Genomic DNA, 16,930 nt, shown 5'->3' on the forward strand with positions numbered 1-16,930 from the left:
TGAAATAGAACTGAATGAATTTGTATAATGGTTCATATTTAAATATTTAATAGCCATTAATGGCGAAATGCAAGGGAATTACAGTATACACCTATACCTGGTCAATTGTCAACCATCTCGTGATGTAGTTCGTTTTTTTTTTTTTTTTACCAAAAAAAGCCTCTGGCGAAATTAGCGGGTATACTCGCTGTAAAGGAATACTTTTTAATCTAACTGGAGGAAATTCAAAATCACAACTACACTTACTAAGCGCTACCACCTATGTAAAGAGCCTCCGTAGCTTAGCTGGTATGGAGTTGAAAAGACCAAGATTCGAATTCCGTCTATGACGTGAACAACATTTATCAGGTGTTTTCAAATCAGATGGTGAGATAGCCAGTCTCATGTGGAGGAGATGAAGCAGAGGAGTGGCAAACCTGATGCATTAATTTGCCTAGAAACCCCATTAGGAGTCTCAACCCGTCGTGGCGGGATGGAAATTGATGAGGATGATCACCTATGTTTGTCAGTCAACAACCAGTGCAAATACCATCATCTTTTTTGTTGGAGGCATGCAGTAGTCGATGGCATATTTGGTCGCCAAAACAGCGATTTTGGCAGTGTGGATGATGTGCCTTTCAAGGACAAATCAAATAAAGTGTAGAGACCCACACTGCACTAAAAAAATCTGCACGCTGCAGATAAATAATACATGGGACCCGAATCCAATTCCAGCGAATAAAGAGTCTTCGTGATCAGCTTCAACGTGATCCTACTGCCAGTCCTGGCCAAAGCAAATGCGGGACCCAGTTGGAATCATTTTGGTGGAGTTTATAATTTAAGACTACTAGGTATCCTAAATATAGGGTGGCCATAAAATAACTTTCCCTCTTTGGAGGCATCTGTAGCTAAAACCAATAAACGGAATGAGACCAAGTTTATATTGAGACTTTTGAAGGCATGCGGAGATGATTTTGCAAACTATGAAAAGAAAAACAAATAATTACTGGCACTAGGATTAAAAACCACTCTCAAAAAGAAATCAAATATGTATATATTTGGGGAAAAATCATCAGATATCATTTTCACATCAACATTCTCAGCTTAAACCCAAATGTAAATCCATCCATTACCAATTGCACACATTTAAACCAGAGACGCTATTTTTGAAAAAAAAAAAGAAATCATTGCAGCGATGACAACTACTCTGACCTGCAGTATACATCACTATACACACTGCATGCCAAAAGGATGGAACTTGTGCATTTGTGTGATCTAATATTCTGTGCCAGAGAATGCCAAATCTAGAATTCCCTCCTTTTTGGCATTCTCTGGTTTAAGGTTTACTATACATACTATATACTACCAAATTCTGAAAATCTCTCTCTATTCTCTCTCTGACTTCTTATTTCTGAAGGTCGATTTTCTAAATCTGACTCTAGCCAATCTACCATTCTGCTTCAAAGTTTGTTTATAACAGCAAATTCGACGCATATTTATTTACCCCGCACAATCAGATGTACATGTTTCCACTGTAATCATTCAAATTGATTTATTTCAATGTTTTGACAGTTTCATGTTGATTACATGTGTGGCTTTATTGATATTGTATTTTATAATTCGATTCAGAATTGTATAAGAGACTAGGATTTCGATTTTAATAAGAGAAGATTATCTATTCTATTATGCCATTTTCTGTGATCTATTTTCTGAATCTGAGTAAGGAATTGTAACTTAATAACTTTTAAATCCTAATTTATCGACCTATAAACAACACTCTGAATCATATTTTTATAGGTTCAGGAGCTACAGTCTTTGTTCTCCAGACTGCATGCTATGGATTCAAATCGCACTGTAGCCTGGATGTTCGTAAATGTCTTTAGGTGGCAGATCACTTTGTCTTGATGTAAGACTAACAACTTGCATATTGGAGCCATGAAATGACTCGAGAAAAGTAGCATGTTTCGTTTACACACTGGATTTTCGGATTGTTTTAACATTTATCGCATTCACAGGGTTTCAATCTGGTACCGCATAAGTACTGTGATTGCGTTGACATTTATCACATTCACAGCGTGACTGGGATTGTCATAAAAATAAATCTGATAATAAATTGGAATTCGTTGATTGCGATCTCATCTTTACCCAGAGTAGTTCAACATGATAGGCAGAAATGATCTTAACAGATCTAAAAGGTTTTTCTTGGAATCTGCTCGTGATAATAGGAAAAGTATAACGAGATTCTTTAGTGTTGAATGATCAATGGTAGAATAATCTGCAGCTTAGTCTTGTATCAAAGCTCGCAGGATATCATTGATAGAAATGCCATAGGAAGTGACAACATTAATTGCACTGACACAGTGAAATTTTATACCCAACTATGACACCATTTTCATCAACTCTCGCCTTTAGAACAACTCTGTCTCTTGTATAACCTTCACTCAGTCGATGTCTGTCATCGAACGTAAACACTTGCACTCTACATGATGCTTTTCTATTATTGCAAGCACCAATTTTGACATTCTCAATATGGACATGCGGTAGTATTATATTAAATTCAGACAGAATTTCACATTTGAACTCTTAATTGATGAGCTATAAGCATTTCCCGTTACAGGAAAACTTTGATATGAATTTCCTGTTCGAACTGCTGATGTGCGCTAGTCTCACTGATAATGCATTAATTAAACTCCTGCGAGATTTACACGAGTCTAATGTCTAATGTGAGATTACGCTTTGCTACTGGTGATGAGATTCTGCTACTTGTAAATAATATTGGCCCATTTAGCCATTTTCCGCGCATTGGGTCATGTAGAAAATAGCGTTAGCGTTTATCTATTTCCCAAGAACATTCTCGCAGTTGATATGATACGCATAAGATGTTAGGAATTGTATGAATATACATAATTATTTCAGTCTATCAGCTTTTTTTATTTTGGGGCCGTTATCAACTAAAATAAGGGTTACCTGCATTGCAATATCGCAACAGTCGATCTGTTAACAGAAAACTACTCAGAACAGTGCGCAATTTAAAACTTACGAATTGTCTATTACTAAAAGAAAGAGCCAGACGGCTTCATTTCGGCGCTGTAAAATTACATCGGCAAAGCGGATATCAGATCCAACATTATTTCAAACACGAATGTTTGTAGAAACTATGAAAGTTTCGCAAGTTGACCTGAGAACTTACGAGAATACAATCCTCGGCATCCCCGAGTTGCATTACTTACTTGACTTAGTAACTAAGTCAACTCGGGGATGCCGAGGATTGTATTATCGTAAGTTCTCAGGTCAACGTATGAACGTCACCGACGGGAATCGAACCTAGGACACTCCTTCCCCAGACATATGGTTGCGAAACGCACAGCCACTAGGCTAACCCCGAGGACACTAAATAGCCCCCTAACTATCCACTTTGCCGATGTAATTATAAATTGTTTATTTCTGGAATTTTTCATTTAATATTTTTGGAGCGGCGTTGATTGACCGCGGATAACTGAAGCCGCACATATAGCGAACCCGCAGATAAGGGGGGCACTACGGTATTACAATGATTTCGACAATTTTTAATGTGTTCATAAGTGAAGACACTTTTTAAATCGCATTATTATGATGACCAATTTATGCACGCTATGGGATTAAGCTAAACGTTCCTGAAAAGATTCATTGTCCCAGACGTGGTTCGAACCTAAGTCTTTCGGACTAAAGAACATTGTCGAAATCGACTGAGCTATAGAGGTTCTCTGAACATCATACCAGAGATATACATTTTTTTCTTAAGTTTCTTCGTAAACATTGCTAAGAAAAAAACAAAATTTATTAGCCCTAATCGAATTTAATGAATGTTGTTTTATTTAGTCACTTGCGAAATGAACAAGGATGGGGGGAGGGAGTAGAAGATGGGTCAAGGGATTCTGTAAAGTGATATTGTTATATATAGCAATATATAGTCATAGACATAGCGCTATCCGTATTACAATGTTTTTTAGGATAAGTCAATAACATAATTTTGTATTTTTGTACAATTAGGGGATAAACGTGTTAAAGAAACACATCCTTAGTATAAAATAATAGAAATTTATTAAAATAAATTTTTACAGGTGAAATGTGGAACCTATAATGACAGAGAGGACACAAAAGATACAAAATGTCTACATGCAACATATATGGCCTGTAAGAGATAAAAAAGATCTCACTTAATTTCTTTATTTTCGTCTTGTACCTTAACAAGCGAACGAAAAACCATCAAAATGTCGTTGAGCAACGTTCACTACTTGGGGAGGAGGGGATAGGATGGGGAGGATGAACAGGGATGGAGGGGAAAGGGAGTAGGGGACGTGTTGAGAGATTCTGTACGGTTAACTCGTCCCATTTTATCAATTGAAAATAATGAAACAGACAAAAAAACAACGTAAACATAATTTTCTAAGGACATCTTGGCGAAGAGGTGATAAATGACTTGTAGGCCTGGAACACGACAGTATACAAAATGGAATTCTGAGGGGGTTCATTCCAACCAATTTACATCAACACTTCTCGCTCATGATCCGTGTTTAGTTATGTGGAATCCAATACGGCATGCCATAAATCTTCTGGAGATGTGGACATGGTTCATTTCCCTTTTCCTTTGCTTAGTCTAGTTAGTAATGTTTTTGGCTCGCGATCACGAGGTAAACTCCAGTAGCAAGTGAAGGAGAAACAACTTGGGCAGCATGATGGACGCCAAATCGATGGAGGCCGTCCTACGTTCTCCGGATTTGGGAGTAGCTAAGGAAAAACAGAACAGACGTATTATCAACGAAAAGGTCGTATCAATTTAAGTCACATCAAACTTAAAATTTAATAAATAAAGAATGTACGCTTATGAGAAAACATTGAAATATTCAGAACGTAGCGTCATTCCCATATTTGTGAGTCACTAGATTTCGATCGGCAGTAATCTGTATTTATAGATGGTTATATAAGTTGCCATACCACGTATCAAGAGAGATCCTGATTCAATCTAGAATTTATCGAATTGAGGAGTACTTAACTATGAGTGTAACATGCCCATCATTCAAAATGCGTTCACTGATTTTTTAGATGTAATATCCATATTTGAAACTTAATTTAAACTTATTTCATGCAAAAAACGGAGACCAACATATATCTTTAAAAATAGGTAAACATTTTAACGATTTCCAGTGAATGGGTATGCTGCTTAGTTTTTTTAGATTCATTTAGATATTTAGTGAAAAAGTGCGTCAAAGTATCCACAGTAGATGTAAATATAAAATTCATCAGGATGTAGAAGTCATTGAGGTTCATCAGCCATATATTCACTTAAATAAACAAGCAGCTTTTTTCAAGTCCTAATTATTAGTGCTTAATTAAAAAGAACTTGGAATAATTATTCTGACGTATTCATACTTTCCTCAGATTCAATGATAATGATAAGAAGCAAAAACGTATTACGGTGTTATTAAATCAGTCAGTTTATTTATTTGTTTTTAAGTGGCGAGTATCAGATCTGGAGCTAAGGGCGGGCAAAAGTGAAAGGGATAAAAAATATCTTGCGTTAGCCTTGATGAAGTATTTTTCATTTTTCATGTCTGTAAATAGACGCAGCAAACAGTTTAATTATTTGAGTTGAAATTTATAAAGATAAAAAAAATCCTGGAAAATGTTAGTAGGATAAGAAAATATAGAGTACATTTCTTACATAAAAGACACACACTTACACACACAACATAGATGCATTAGAAGTTATGCAAAAAATCCCTGTAAATATAAAAAGTAATTAGGAAATAGAGTGCATTTTAGAAAACGATGTGCTTTAAGAAGATTTTTTTATTGCAGAGAATATTATAAAATTGTAGAAGATTTTAGAAAATTATGTATATCAAAATTTCAGCGAATGCAATTAAAACCATTGTATAGTATGATGAAGAACATAAAAATAGATCAATATATTTATTTACTTATATTTATGGAAGTTGTTTTCCACTTGATTATGCTACGAATATTTGGTTTAATCCTTTATCCAAGTGTAAGCAAACAACGTTTACTTACACTTACATATCAGACATCCTTCTTAACTCAAGAACAACCACTACGACCCTTTATGCCGATGACACCGCTATTCTAGCAAGGTCTCTCAGCCCTCGCCTAGCAATTACTAGACTCCAAGGAAGTATCAATGCGCTAGAAAACTGGTTCACAAAATGGAGGATTCAAGTAAACCCCCTCAAAAGCTCAGCTATGCTGTTATCTAGAAGAAAGGTCTGCATTAAAGAAGACATCTTGCTCTCTGGTCAAAAGATCCCATGGCAATCAGTCACCAAATATCTTGGGGTATTCACATGGTATATTCCGGTAATTGGACCACATTTTTTTAATAATCTATATAAAACACAATGAATTAATAAAAGACCCGGCAAGTTTAGTAAGCCGTTTGACTTACATCTTCAAGGGTAAAAGGTAACTTAAAGTTTAAAACACAAAGAAAAGAGAAATTATTAGTAATAGTTCATACTATACAGTTGTAGCCGTCTGACTATTCATAAAATTGAAAATCAGAATGCAGATTCAAAGCAGTGATGAATTTAAACAATGCTGGATGATGCCACGTTCTGTTGTTCACGTTCATAATGTCCGAGGTCTGACTGAGGTATATTTTGTGTTTACAGCTGATTTGTGTTCTTTTCTGTTTTGCACATCCTTTTGGTGTTCGTTCATGCGAATTTCCCCAGATCTTCCGGTCTGTCCTACGTAGCAGATGCCGAAAGAACAATAAATTTTGTAAACACCTGGTTTTTTTAAAGGATGATAAGGAGGTTTCGGGGAATGTCGAAATCTCGAAATTTTTTCCAGCGGCAGAAAGGCTACTTTGATGTTATATTCGTTAAGTAATTTAGCCATCTTGTCTGTAACATTTTTGATATATGGAAGCGTGATAGCGTTTTTGAAATCTTGTTTCTGAGAGATGCTTGTAGGAGGTGCGGAAGATGTGTTTTGATAGTCTTGGTTTCATAACCATTCTTTTGAAAGATCTGTGTTAGATATTCTAATTCTTCATTTCTCTGTTTTTCTGTGCTAGAAATGTTATACTCTCTGTCCCTTAGGATTTACTAGACTTATTTTTTGCGAAGGGTGGTGGTGTGAGGCCGCATTAAGAAATCTTCCTGTGTTGGTGGGTTTCTCTATATTGGGAAAGAAAGTTTATTATCCTTTTCATTGACTTCTAATAGAATGTCTAGAAAAGGCAGTTTCCTAAGTTCTTCTTGTTCTGAAGTAAAGTTTATATTATTATGCAAAATATTTAGGTAATCTTTGAAAGCAATGAGTTCACCTGTTGTTCCTGGCCATATGATGAATATATCGTCTACATAGCGTAGCCATAATTTGGATTTTTTTATGATAATTGTTTAAAGCAGGGATTCTCAACCTATGGTACGCGTACCACTGGTGGTACGTGAGCCACTGCCTTACTGGTACATCTAATATCTTGAATTAAATATAGTGGTACGCCAGTGGAAAACGTTGAGAACCCCTGGTTTAAAGCATTATTTTCAAAGATTTCCATAAACAGGTTAGCTAAAGCAGGAGAGAGGGAGGAGCCCACAGCCAATTCTTCTTTTTGTTCCCAAAATTTGTCTTGATAAATGAAAAAAGTATTATTTATACAATGTTTATAAAGATTACGATGTCAGGAGAAAAAACGTCTTCCAGGAGATTCACAGTTTCGTTTCTTGGAACATTTGTAAATAGGCTGATAACATCCAAACTTGCTAAGATATCTGAAGGTCCAATATAAACATCTTTTACTTTTTCAATAAAATTGTACTGTTCTTTATGAAAGAAGTTGTTTTTCCTGTATGAGGTAAAATCATGTTGGTGAGATGTTTTGCTAAATTAGAGGTCGGAGAGGCTCTACCATCTACTATTGGTCTTAAGGGAATACTTATGAATTTTTAGTATACCATAAATTCTTGGAACTAGTGGGTGTTTTGAATGTAGAGTTCTTTTGAGTTCTTCAGTCCAATTAGGTCTCTTTTTGATTAGATCATTGGTTTTATTGTGTGCGCGCCAAGTGGGATCTCTGTCTAAAGGTTTATAGGTATTAGCATTTTCAAGAAGAGTTTTCATTTTATTATTATAATCTTCAGAGTTCAAAACTACTGTTGAATTCCCTTTATCTGCTTTTATTATAACGATATTTTTGTCTGATTTTAATTCTTTGAGAGATGTGTATTCCGTGTAAGGAAGATTCCTCTGAGGTAATTTACTTTGCAATAGTAATGCTGTGGTTTGTATGCGGATGAGATCTGATGTATTACCAGGTAAATTTCTTATTCCTTTTTCTATTTGAGCCATTATGTCAATTTTGGGGATGAAACGTGGCGTTAAGGCAAAGTTAAAACCTTTTAGGAGTAGATTATTTTCTTCTCTTGATAGGATTCTTGAAGAAAGGTTGATAACTACTTTGGCATAATCTAGGTATTTTCTTTGTTTTTGTTTTTCGTGAAGAAGTAAGTTGAATTTTCTGATTAAAGTATGCTTCTTCCGATCAGAGATTGCCGTAGCCTTGTTATATGTGATGATGTCAATATTGTTCCACAGGTTGGACGGAAGAGATGTGGCTAACTCACTATGTAGAGAAAATGTATCGCGGCTTATTTGTGCTAATTCAGATCTAGTGGCTGCAATCCTTTCTCTCAGAATAGCTAGTTCCATTCTTCGGTAAATTCTGTTGGCTTTATTTGTATGGAACGCACGCTTGATTTGGATGAACATAGGAACGATTTCGTTATCTCTGCATCGGATTAAGAATATAAGACGGTTGATGAAATTAAGATGTTTAATACGTAATTTCTCTAGTTGCGTAACTTTATACCAAACGCACTCACCGTAAGTGTTTAATTGTAAGTGGAGGTTTCTGTGGTTTAGAAATTCACATGGTATATTCCGTGGAAATTCGCATGAACGAACACCAAAAGGATGTGCAAAACAGAAGAGAACACAAATCAGGTCTAGCTTTCCATACCACTTCCACCAGTCACAATGTACTCTGGAAGAAAACAAACATGTCGTACATAGAAAAAAACTGTTACATAAGGAAATTTTTTTAAAAGAAGCTGCAAACATGCTTAAAATACCAACACAATACAATAAAAATCAAGGCTTAATTCTCCACCAAGTTTGGTCAGCTTTGATAAAAAATATACCTCAGTCAGACCTCGGACATTATGAACGTGAACTACAGAACGTGGCATCATCCAGCATTGTTTAAATTCAGGACTGCTTTGAATCTGCATTCTGATTTTTAATTTTATGAATAGTCAGACGGCTACAACTGTATAGTATGAACTATTACTAATAATTTCTCTTTTCTTTGTGTTTTAAATTTTAAGTTGCCTTTTGCCCCTGAAGATGTAAGTCAAACGACTTACAAAACTTGCCGGGTCTTTTATTAATTCATTGTGTTTTATATAGCTTAATAAAAAATGTGGTCTAATTACCGGAATATACCATCTGAACTTCTAAACCATAGAAACCTTCACTTACAATCTTGGGGTATTATTAGATAAGAAACTCCTTTTTAACAAGCACATCAATCTCATTGGCTCCAAATCTTCCAAAATAATAGCGCAGCTCTACCCAATGATCAACCGCAAGAGCAAATTGAACTTACAAAATAAATTGCTACTTTACCGGACGGTCATACGTCCAGTTATTACCTACTCCTCACTAGCATGGAGTCACACTTCACGATCAAACATTTCAAAACTACGAAGAATCCAAAATAAGTGCCTAAGGATGATCCTAGACGTTTCCATGGTTTATCAGAAATTCACAGATTCATCGAGAAACCGGCATTCCATACATCGCCTCTCTTCTTCGTGATCTTGCAGAAAAATTCTTCGTCAAGTGAAATAGCCTTCGGTCAATTACAACAAAACAGAGTACTACATATACAAAAGACCGAAGGCTATTCTACTCCCAACTGATCATAGCTAACACACTGCCCCCCAGAGGGCGAGCTTAATTGCTCACAAAACTCCTTTTCCCAAACAACTCTTATTACAGATAAAGGGGAATATGAAAAGCACGAGTGCTTCACCCATCCCGTCAGTAACGTTAATGGCAAAAAATGTTAATTTGTAAATATCTTGAACTTCATTTATAGAGTATTTGCGCAAATGCTTATTTGATCTTATTCTTTTTCATTCTAATTTAAATCTACATTAGTTATTTATCGCCTTTTATATAGAGAAGATAAAATTATCAACTTACATTTTTCTCTACTTTCCCAGCTTTCTTTTAAAGTTGGCGAGTGATCGTCATTTGCTGTGACGTCCGTGTTAATATCGACGGGAGCGTATGACGGCGTTTCTGTAATAGAAAAAAAAAAACATCGACGCCGTATTAAAATTATTATTCAGGAAAGATGGAGGGAAGTACTTTTCGAAATAGTCACCTAGTTCAGGTTTGGGATTATTGAAATGCCTTTATTAAAAATATACTTGGATAGAAGAGCTTCTCAAAATAAATTTAATACAGAGATCACATAAAGGTAAAATATGGGACGTTATAAGAGTCATTTTAAGATTGCCATGAAAACATATTCGAGATGATAATGTTCGAAAGGTAGAATTCTAAATTCAGATTTACGATGAAAGATTTCACTGCATTGCGCATGCGCTTACGGCCAATGCTTTCCGGTAGCTATTAGCGTTAAGTCGATAAAATTTCTCATGAAAATCGAAATTATATACATCTTACCTCTTTCTTCTGCCTTCGTCAGAGCATTCTGTGTTATCCCACCATTACGAAGCTTTTCAGATTTCACATAAAACGCCTCCGGACCTTGAGACGTTGTTGGAGGGAGTGGTGGAGGTATTTCTGGAATAGAAGAATTCATTAGGATATTTTCTACGGATTCTTATGAAAATATGTAAGCTTATCTGTTGCTTTTTAAAAAATACCCCAAAAATTAGAATTGTATTTTTGCATTATAAATGTGAAACTGTCATGAAAAACAAATTATACGAAATAAAATGACGCGGTTGTATTAGCATTAAGATTAAAATGGCTTCTTTTATTTCCTTCTGCACACATATAGAAAAATAATGCCTCTAGTAAAATATACGGTAACAAAATTATAACTTTATTACAACTGCAAGGATTAATTAACAATTTCTGTACAACGCGCATGCGTGACCAAACTTAAATCGTCTGCTCATTTTTCTGGTTCCAGCTTTCTTGTTCGGTGAAATAAACCTTCAAAATGGAGGAAGAATCTGAGTCAGGTCGGATATCGCACATTTTGCATGACTATGCAAGGCCACATATTTCACGTAAAGTACTTGATCTTATGAAAAAATATGGACGGCAAGTGTCCTAACCGTCCGTTCACTTCTGACACGAATCCTCAAGACTTCGATCTGTTCCCTAAGGTGAAAGCAAGCAATACTCCATGGCAAATGCTTGGCTGCTATTGACGCGGTGTATGCGAAGTGACCCAACTTATCAAACATCATCAACAACAACGAAGTTTGCTGACAGGAATACAAGATTTTCCGAAATGTTTTACAGCAATGATAAAGCGAGGCCTATAAATGTATTTTGGTGAATAGACTAGTATATAATATTCCAACGCTTTTATGATAGAAACTGTGGATTATTTTTACATAAACCATTATTTATATAAACCGTCATAATTAAAACAACTGTGTTTATTTTAAGGTATATAATTATGTTAATAGCTTACCAATATGCAGTCTAGCATAATAACAGAAGCAAGTAAGTTAATTTCAAAGTTGAAATGAACTTACTTCTATTGACTATTCATCGAATGCATTAATATTTATTAAATTGTTGTATTCTGCGAATTTGCACCATGTTTCTTATAAGTGTAATTATTATTGAAAGACTGCCATGATGAAAACCGTTTCAAAGTCACTCATTTTGTTTTAGAAAAGTAAATAGTTCCAATCAATAAAAGGCCAAACGTCACTTTGTTTTGCTTCCTCTGAAACACATTTTGCCCAACGTTGTCTGGAAACGTGTATTGGACGTTTAGTGCACATGCGCACTTTGATCAGAGGACATTCATTTAGATCAGTGATTTTCAACCTTTTTCATAACACGGCACACCTAGACTAATTATTAAAATTCTGCGGCACACTAAAAATATATTCTTTTAATTTTTTTGATGATCTGGCAAAAAATAGGCATAATTTTGATTGATTTATAAAATATTTAGCCGGTTTTTCGCTCAAGTGAGATGTTTAGATTGTGAATGTCTTTATAATTATTTGGAACCATAGCGTTGTTTGCTAATTTTTCGCCACAAACTACGCATGTAGGACGTTGTCGATTTTCTTGACTGGAAATAAAGCCAAATGACAAATAATTTTCCTCGTATTGGTGAACGTTAGTTTTTAATTTAGTTTTAGAAGAAGCAGTACTAGATCTGCTGTGCTGGGCAAAATACTATTAAATAAAATTAACTGAATGAAAAAAAAAACAATAAAAGAACTCTTCCCAGTTACCTTAAAAATAAGAGAATCGAATGAAGTTATTTGTGAACACACTTATCAAAAGATATTTTAAACCGATTCACCAACCATACGTTTCGTAAAATATAAATAAGGGAGCTTCAGGTGCGGATGGAAGACCAGACACTAATAAATAAATGCGCAAATTACGACATTATTTCTTTCATTTAATTGTTTTCACAAATCTCGCGGCACACTTGAATACCTCTCGCGGCACCCCGGTTGAAAATCGCTGGTTTACACAATCGCTCGGCTCATATTATTTCAAATATCCATTGCTTGCATTCCACCTTTACTCCCCAAGTCTGTACGTCACTGGTGATGGTCTGTAATTTTCAAATTGAAATATCTGATTATTAATTCTAATTTTATTACTTTATTCATCTTTCTTGTGTTAACGTGTTCTTACTTCATTTTTATCACTTTATAGAAGCACAGAAAAGCAATACCAAAATAATTCATCAGTGCTATTCATCAGTAATAAAGCATTTGCCCTTAGCAGGTAAAGAATAGCAATGATAGACTTGATACTTGATTTAAATTTCCAGGTTCAGCAGTAATTTTTATATCTTAAAAAATATTCAAGTCTTTTCATTGGTTAAGATTGCAGTCTCAGATTGCGTGCTCTACCTTCTCAGATACTTCGGCCTTACAAATTGGCCAGATGGTTGCCGTGTTGATATTGTCTCCACCCATCGAACAATAGGTAATGGATTCGAATACCTCTACGATTATGGAGATGCTTGTGAATGTGCTTAGGTGGGAGTTATTAAAACCCTGAAATGGGAACACGCTCATGTTCAAAACATGGAACATGAAAGTGTTCCATTTTGGTCTTTGAAAGCAGGAATTTCACACTTTTAGTCTTTAAGAGCAGGAATCATTTCCATTGGAGCAGGATATCCAATGGAAATGATTTACAACCTTTTTTTTTTGAGTGGGATTCATGAAAATACCATTTGGTTATTTTATTTTTTTTAACCTCCAAACATTCCCTTTAACGTGAAGCTATGAATTAAAAAATCAAGCAGCTTGAAAACAAAAACCAATTTTCTCGATACAATAAAAGTCTCCTAAATATTGTTCTTATAAGTCAAGATAAAACTAGAATTAAATTACAGCTGCTCTATACGCCAAGGGAATTATTGTTCAACAGCATTTCCCTTATTCGTCAAAATTATTCTTTGTAAATAAATGTCTCCAGGTAGTACCAAAGAAACGTTGGTGATTTTACTAACTAGTCTATTCCACTATTGTATATATATATATATATATATATATATATATATATATATATATATATATATATATATATATTTCTCTTTTCGACTAAGGAAAGTGATTGGACACGCCAAAGGTAATCTCTCAGAATGCTTAGTTGGCCTTATTTGCTCTTTTTTCATCCAGACACAGCCCAGTAGGCCAGAGAATACAAGCAGCTGACAGACATCCTATGCACATAAGCTTAACCATCCTATCATAGTAATTAGATTTCTATGAAGCCAAGTTACTTGGCTATGATGGTGGTTATTAAACCTAACAAATTAAGAGAATGCTTAGGTTCAATGTTTTTCAAGAGGAGAGTGACAAAATTGTTTTTTTTTTTTTTTAGATTGGAATAGAATTAGATCGTACTTATGAGACGACCAACTCACCTTCAACTAAAAAGTTCTGAAAAGAGTTCTTTGAATACTAGACGGATGCAAAGAACTCTTTTCAGAACTATTTCTTATATATATTATATACCTATTTGTTATTTATTATAAAAGCAGTAGTAAACCTTTGCGTACCTAATTACATGCTCCCACCACCCGTCAGCCTTTCCTATAGAAACACAGTTACTCCGAGCCCACACCAATGGCAGTTTCCAACTCTACTCTTGCAGTGGACACACAAGAAAGAGAGAGACTTTGGAATTGACAAGAACACTCAGGTCATACAAGTGGCTTTTTTCTGTCATGATGTGTGTCATAATCGTATTCTTCGTTCATTGAAAACAGAATAACTAGATTTCACACGCTGTCGTCTCTTATTTCAGAAATCTCCAACTGTTGAAGACTACGAATATGAAACATGAGACAAAAAAAACTTATTTTTTATACTTTCTGCCAGATTTCAGTAGTTAATATGACGCTTGGTTCATATAAGCTTGTTTCCTTAAAAGGGTTCATAAGAACCCTGTATAGATCTTCGAACTGGATATATAGCCACAAAAAAACGTGTATTTGTGTATATGATTGCAGGTACATTTGCTTTCGCATAGTGGGTATTTAACTTCAAACATATTTTCTTTGGCAAATTCTGTTTGGGAACACAGAATTTGCAAAAGAAAGAATTTGCAAGCGTCCTGAATCTTTGGATTCAAGACGCTTGATATTCTGATGATGCAATACTGTTTATGAAACTGGATAGACGCACACACACACACACAGATATTTACAAGTACATGGAAAAACATCTGATGGTACACGAATAGCAGACAGTTCAATTTTTTAAATTTATGAAATTATAAAAATAAAATACTAATTATATGATAAACAATTACGTGTTTTACTTATCTTTTTTTTTTTCAATCTAGCAGGACTTAACAAATCATGAGTTGATTTTCATATATTTTGTTTGTACACCTTCCGCGCTGATAGCAATGCATTTCGAAATGCAATTTTTGTTTATATACGAAACGATAAGTATTTATTCATTCACTCTTCCATTCGATTCCACTGTCATATTTCTCCTTTCAACAGACTCTACTGATTCAGATTTCTGAGAAATTGATATGTAACTTTCGTGGTTTAACACAACACATTGTTATGGCACAATACATTAATACACAATACATTAAATACATTGTTACCTCTCCAAACATATTCAAAGTGATTTTATTCTGAATATTCTAATTACATTTCCGTCATTGTCGAGTCAATGACGCAACAATGTGTATTATGTATAAATAGATTCGCTTCAGTTCAAGCGAATGTTAGTTTTAGAACAAAAGCAGTAGTTAAAGTAGTGGGATTATACAATTAATATTGCAAAGAAATGGAGAATTTTATGTTCTCTGTGACTGTGTAGCAAGGCTCGTTTAAGGAGATACTATGATCCCTAAGTTTTAACTATGAGAATAGTTGTAGTTTAGGGATCTTAGGGAACACACATCTATGAGAATGCTTGTAGAATGTGATGTTGATATGGAGGAGCAAACGACACTTGTTCCGGGCGCATTGGGGTGGTTTGGCGGGTCTAGTTAAGAGTGTCATAAAAACTTAATTAGAAATCGTCTACCAACTCATTCAGTGAGTCAGAGAGAGAAGATGGTTGCTTATCCCTAAGATTAAAGGTGATTTTCTTCAACTATGAAAAACCCTGAAGATGGTTGCCATTGCTGAAGAGGAGAGGCGATTCATCTTCTTAAATCACTGCCTTTGACTGGTAGTACGAGGTGGTTACGGAAATGGGGCTGGTGGTGCGGGGATGAATTAAATTACATAGACGATTAATAAAATTAATTAAATTGAAATTTTGTGTTTACTTATTTGTCGCAGTAGAATTTTTTTGTGTATTAAATATTATTTGAAGAGAATTATAAATGAAATCATTGATTAGAGCTGTTAACAAAATGGTCATTCAATTTATACATGTAAATATGTCAGTGTAATTGAAATCTATTTCAATGTCTTCTGAATGCTTAACTTATCAATCGTTTACGTTTAGCAAATTCAATATATTTTTTGAACATCATAACTGAAGCGGTCTGATTCAGTTACCAAATGTTTGATAATTTAGTGCGAGCAATATCAAATATCGGTATAATTTATTTAGTAAATAACTGTTGTAGTACACTACACAGATAATTGTGTCCATGAAGTATTTTATTTTCTGTTTTTGCACTCAAATGGCAAGGTAGGAGTCAGAACACCAATGGTGGAGTGCTGTGATTGCTACTAATTTAGCATGAAAGACTGCTTTAGGGTTTTTCAATATTGTTCACTTATGTAGATATGTAGACATGAATATCAAATTACAACAAAAAAATAATTCTTTTCCCCGCCCTTTATTAAATGCCAGATGGTCATAAATAGCAATCTCTCCTATTCTGCATGCATATTAGCGATCTCAAAAAAAAAATCATCGTCATCATCATCATCATCATCATGCGTATCGAGGATTTAGGCCTAGCGTGGCCTGTTCCGGCCTTAGAAGTCATCGTTGAATCGTGTAAGAGGATGTCCTGGTTTTCTTTTTCCTAATGGCTTGTACTTTAAGGCGTGTTTTGGTAATCTTTCTGTTTTCATTCTTTGAACGTGTTCCATCCATCTATGTTTATGTTTTTTAATTTTTTCTATTACTGGCTCCTAGTTTAATTCTTTCATAATTTCTTCGTTTCTTTTGTGATCAAATAGGGTATACTT

The 16,930-nt window shown here is 34.8% G+C and overlaps 1 protein-coding gene across 1 annotated transcript in view; it reads right to left on the reverse strand.

Annotated features, from left to right (window-relative positions):
* Window positions 1-4,099: 4,099 nt before the first annotated feature.
* Window positions 4,100-16,930, reverse strand: part of LOC150092932 (protein CEPU-1-like) — a 268,908-nt gene continuing 256,077 nt past the window's right edge. Inside the window, exons 7-9 of the mRNA XM_090413398.1 lie at window positions 10,744-10,863; window positions 10,255-10,353; window positions 4,100-4,746 (exon numbers count right to left, since the gene is read on the reverse strand). Coding sequence (XP_090269524.1) covers window positions 4,643-4,746; window positions 10,255-10,353; window positions 10,744-10,863 — 323 coding nt within the window. The 3' untranslated portion in view covers window positions 4,100-4,642. The remainder of the gene's footprint in view (window positions 4,747-10,254; window positions 10,354-10,743; window positions 10,864-16,930) is intronic.

This window comes from Typopeltis vanoorti, chromosome 24 (genome assembly GCF_054136105.1).
Source record: "Typopeltis vanoorti isolate ZY-2024b chromosome 24, IOZ_Tvanoo_1.0, whole genome shotgun sequence".
Classification (NCBI taxonomy): domain Eukaryota; kingdom Metazoa; phylum Arthropoda; class Arachnida; order Uropygi; family Thelyphonidae; genus Typopeltis; species Typopeltis vanoorti.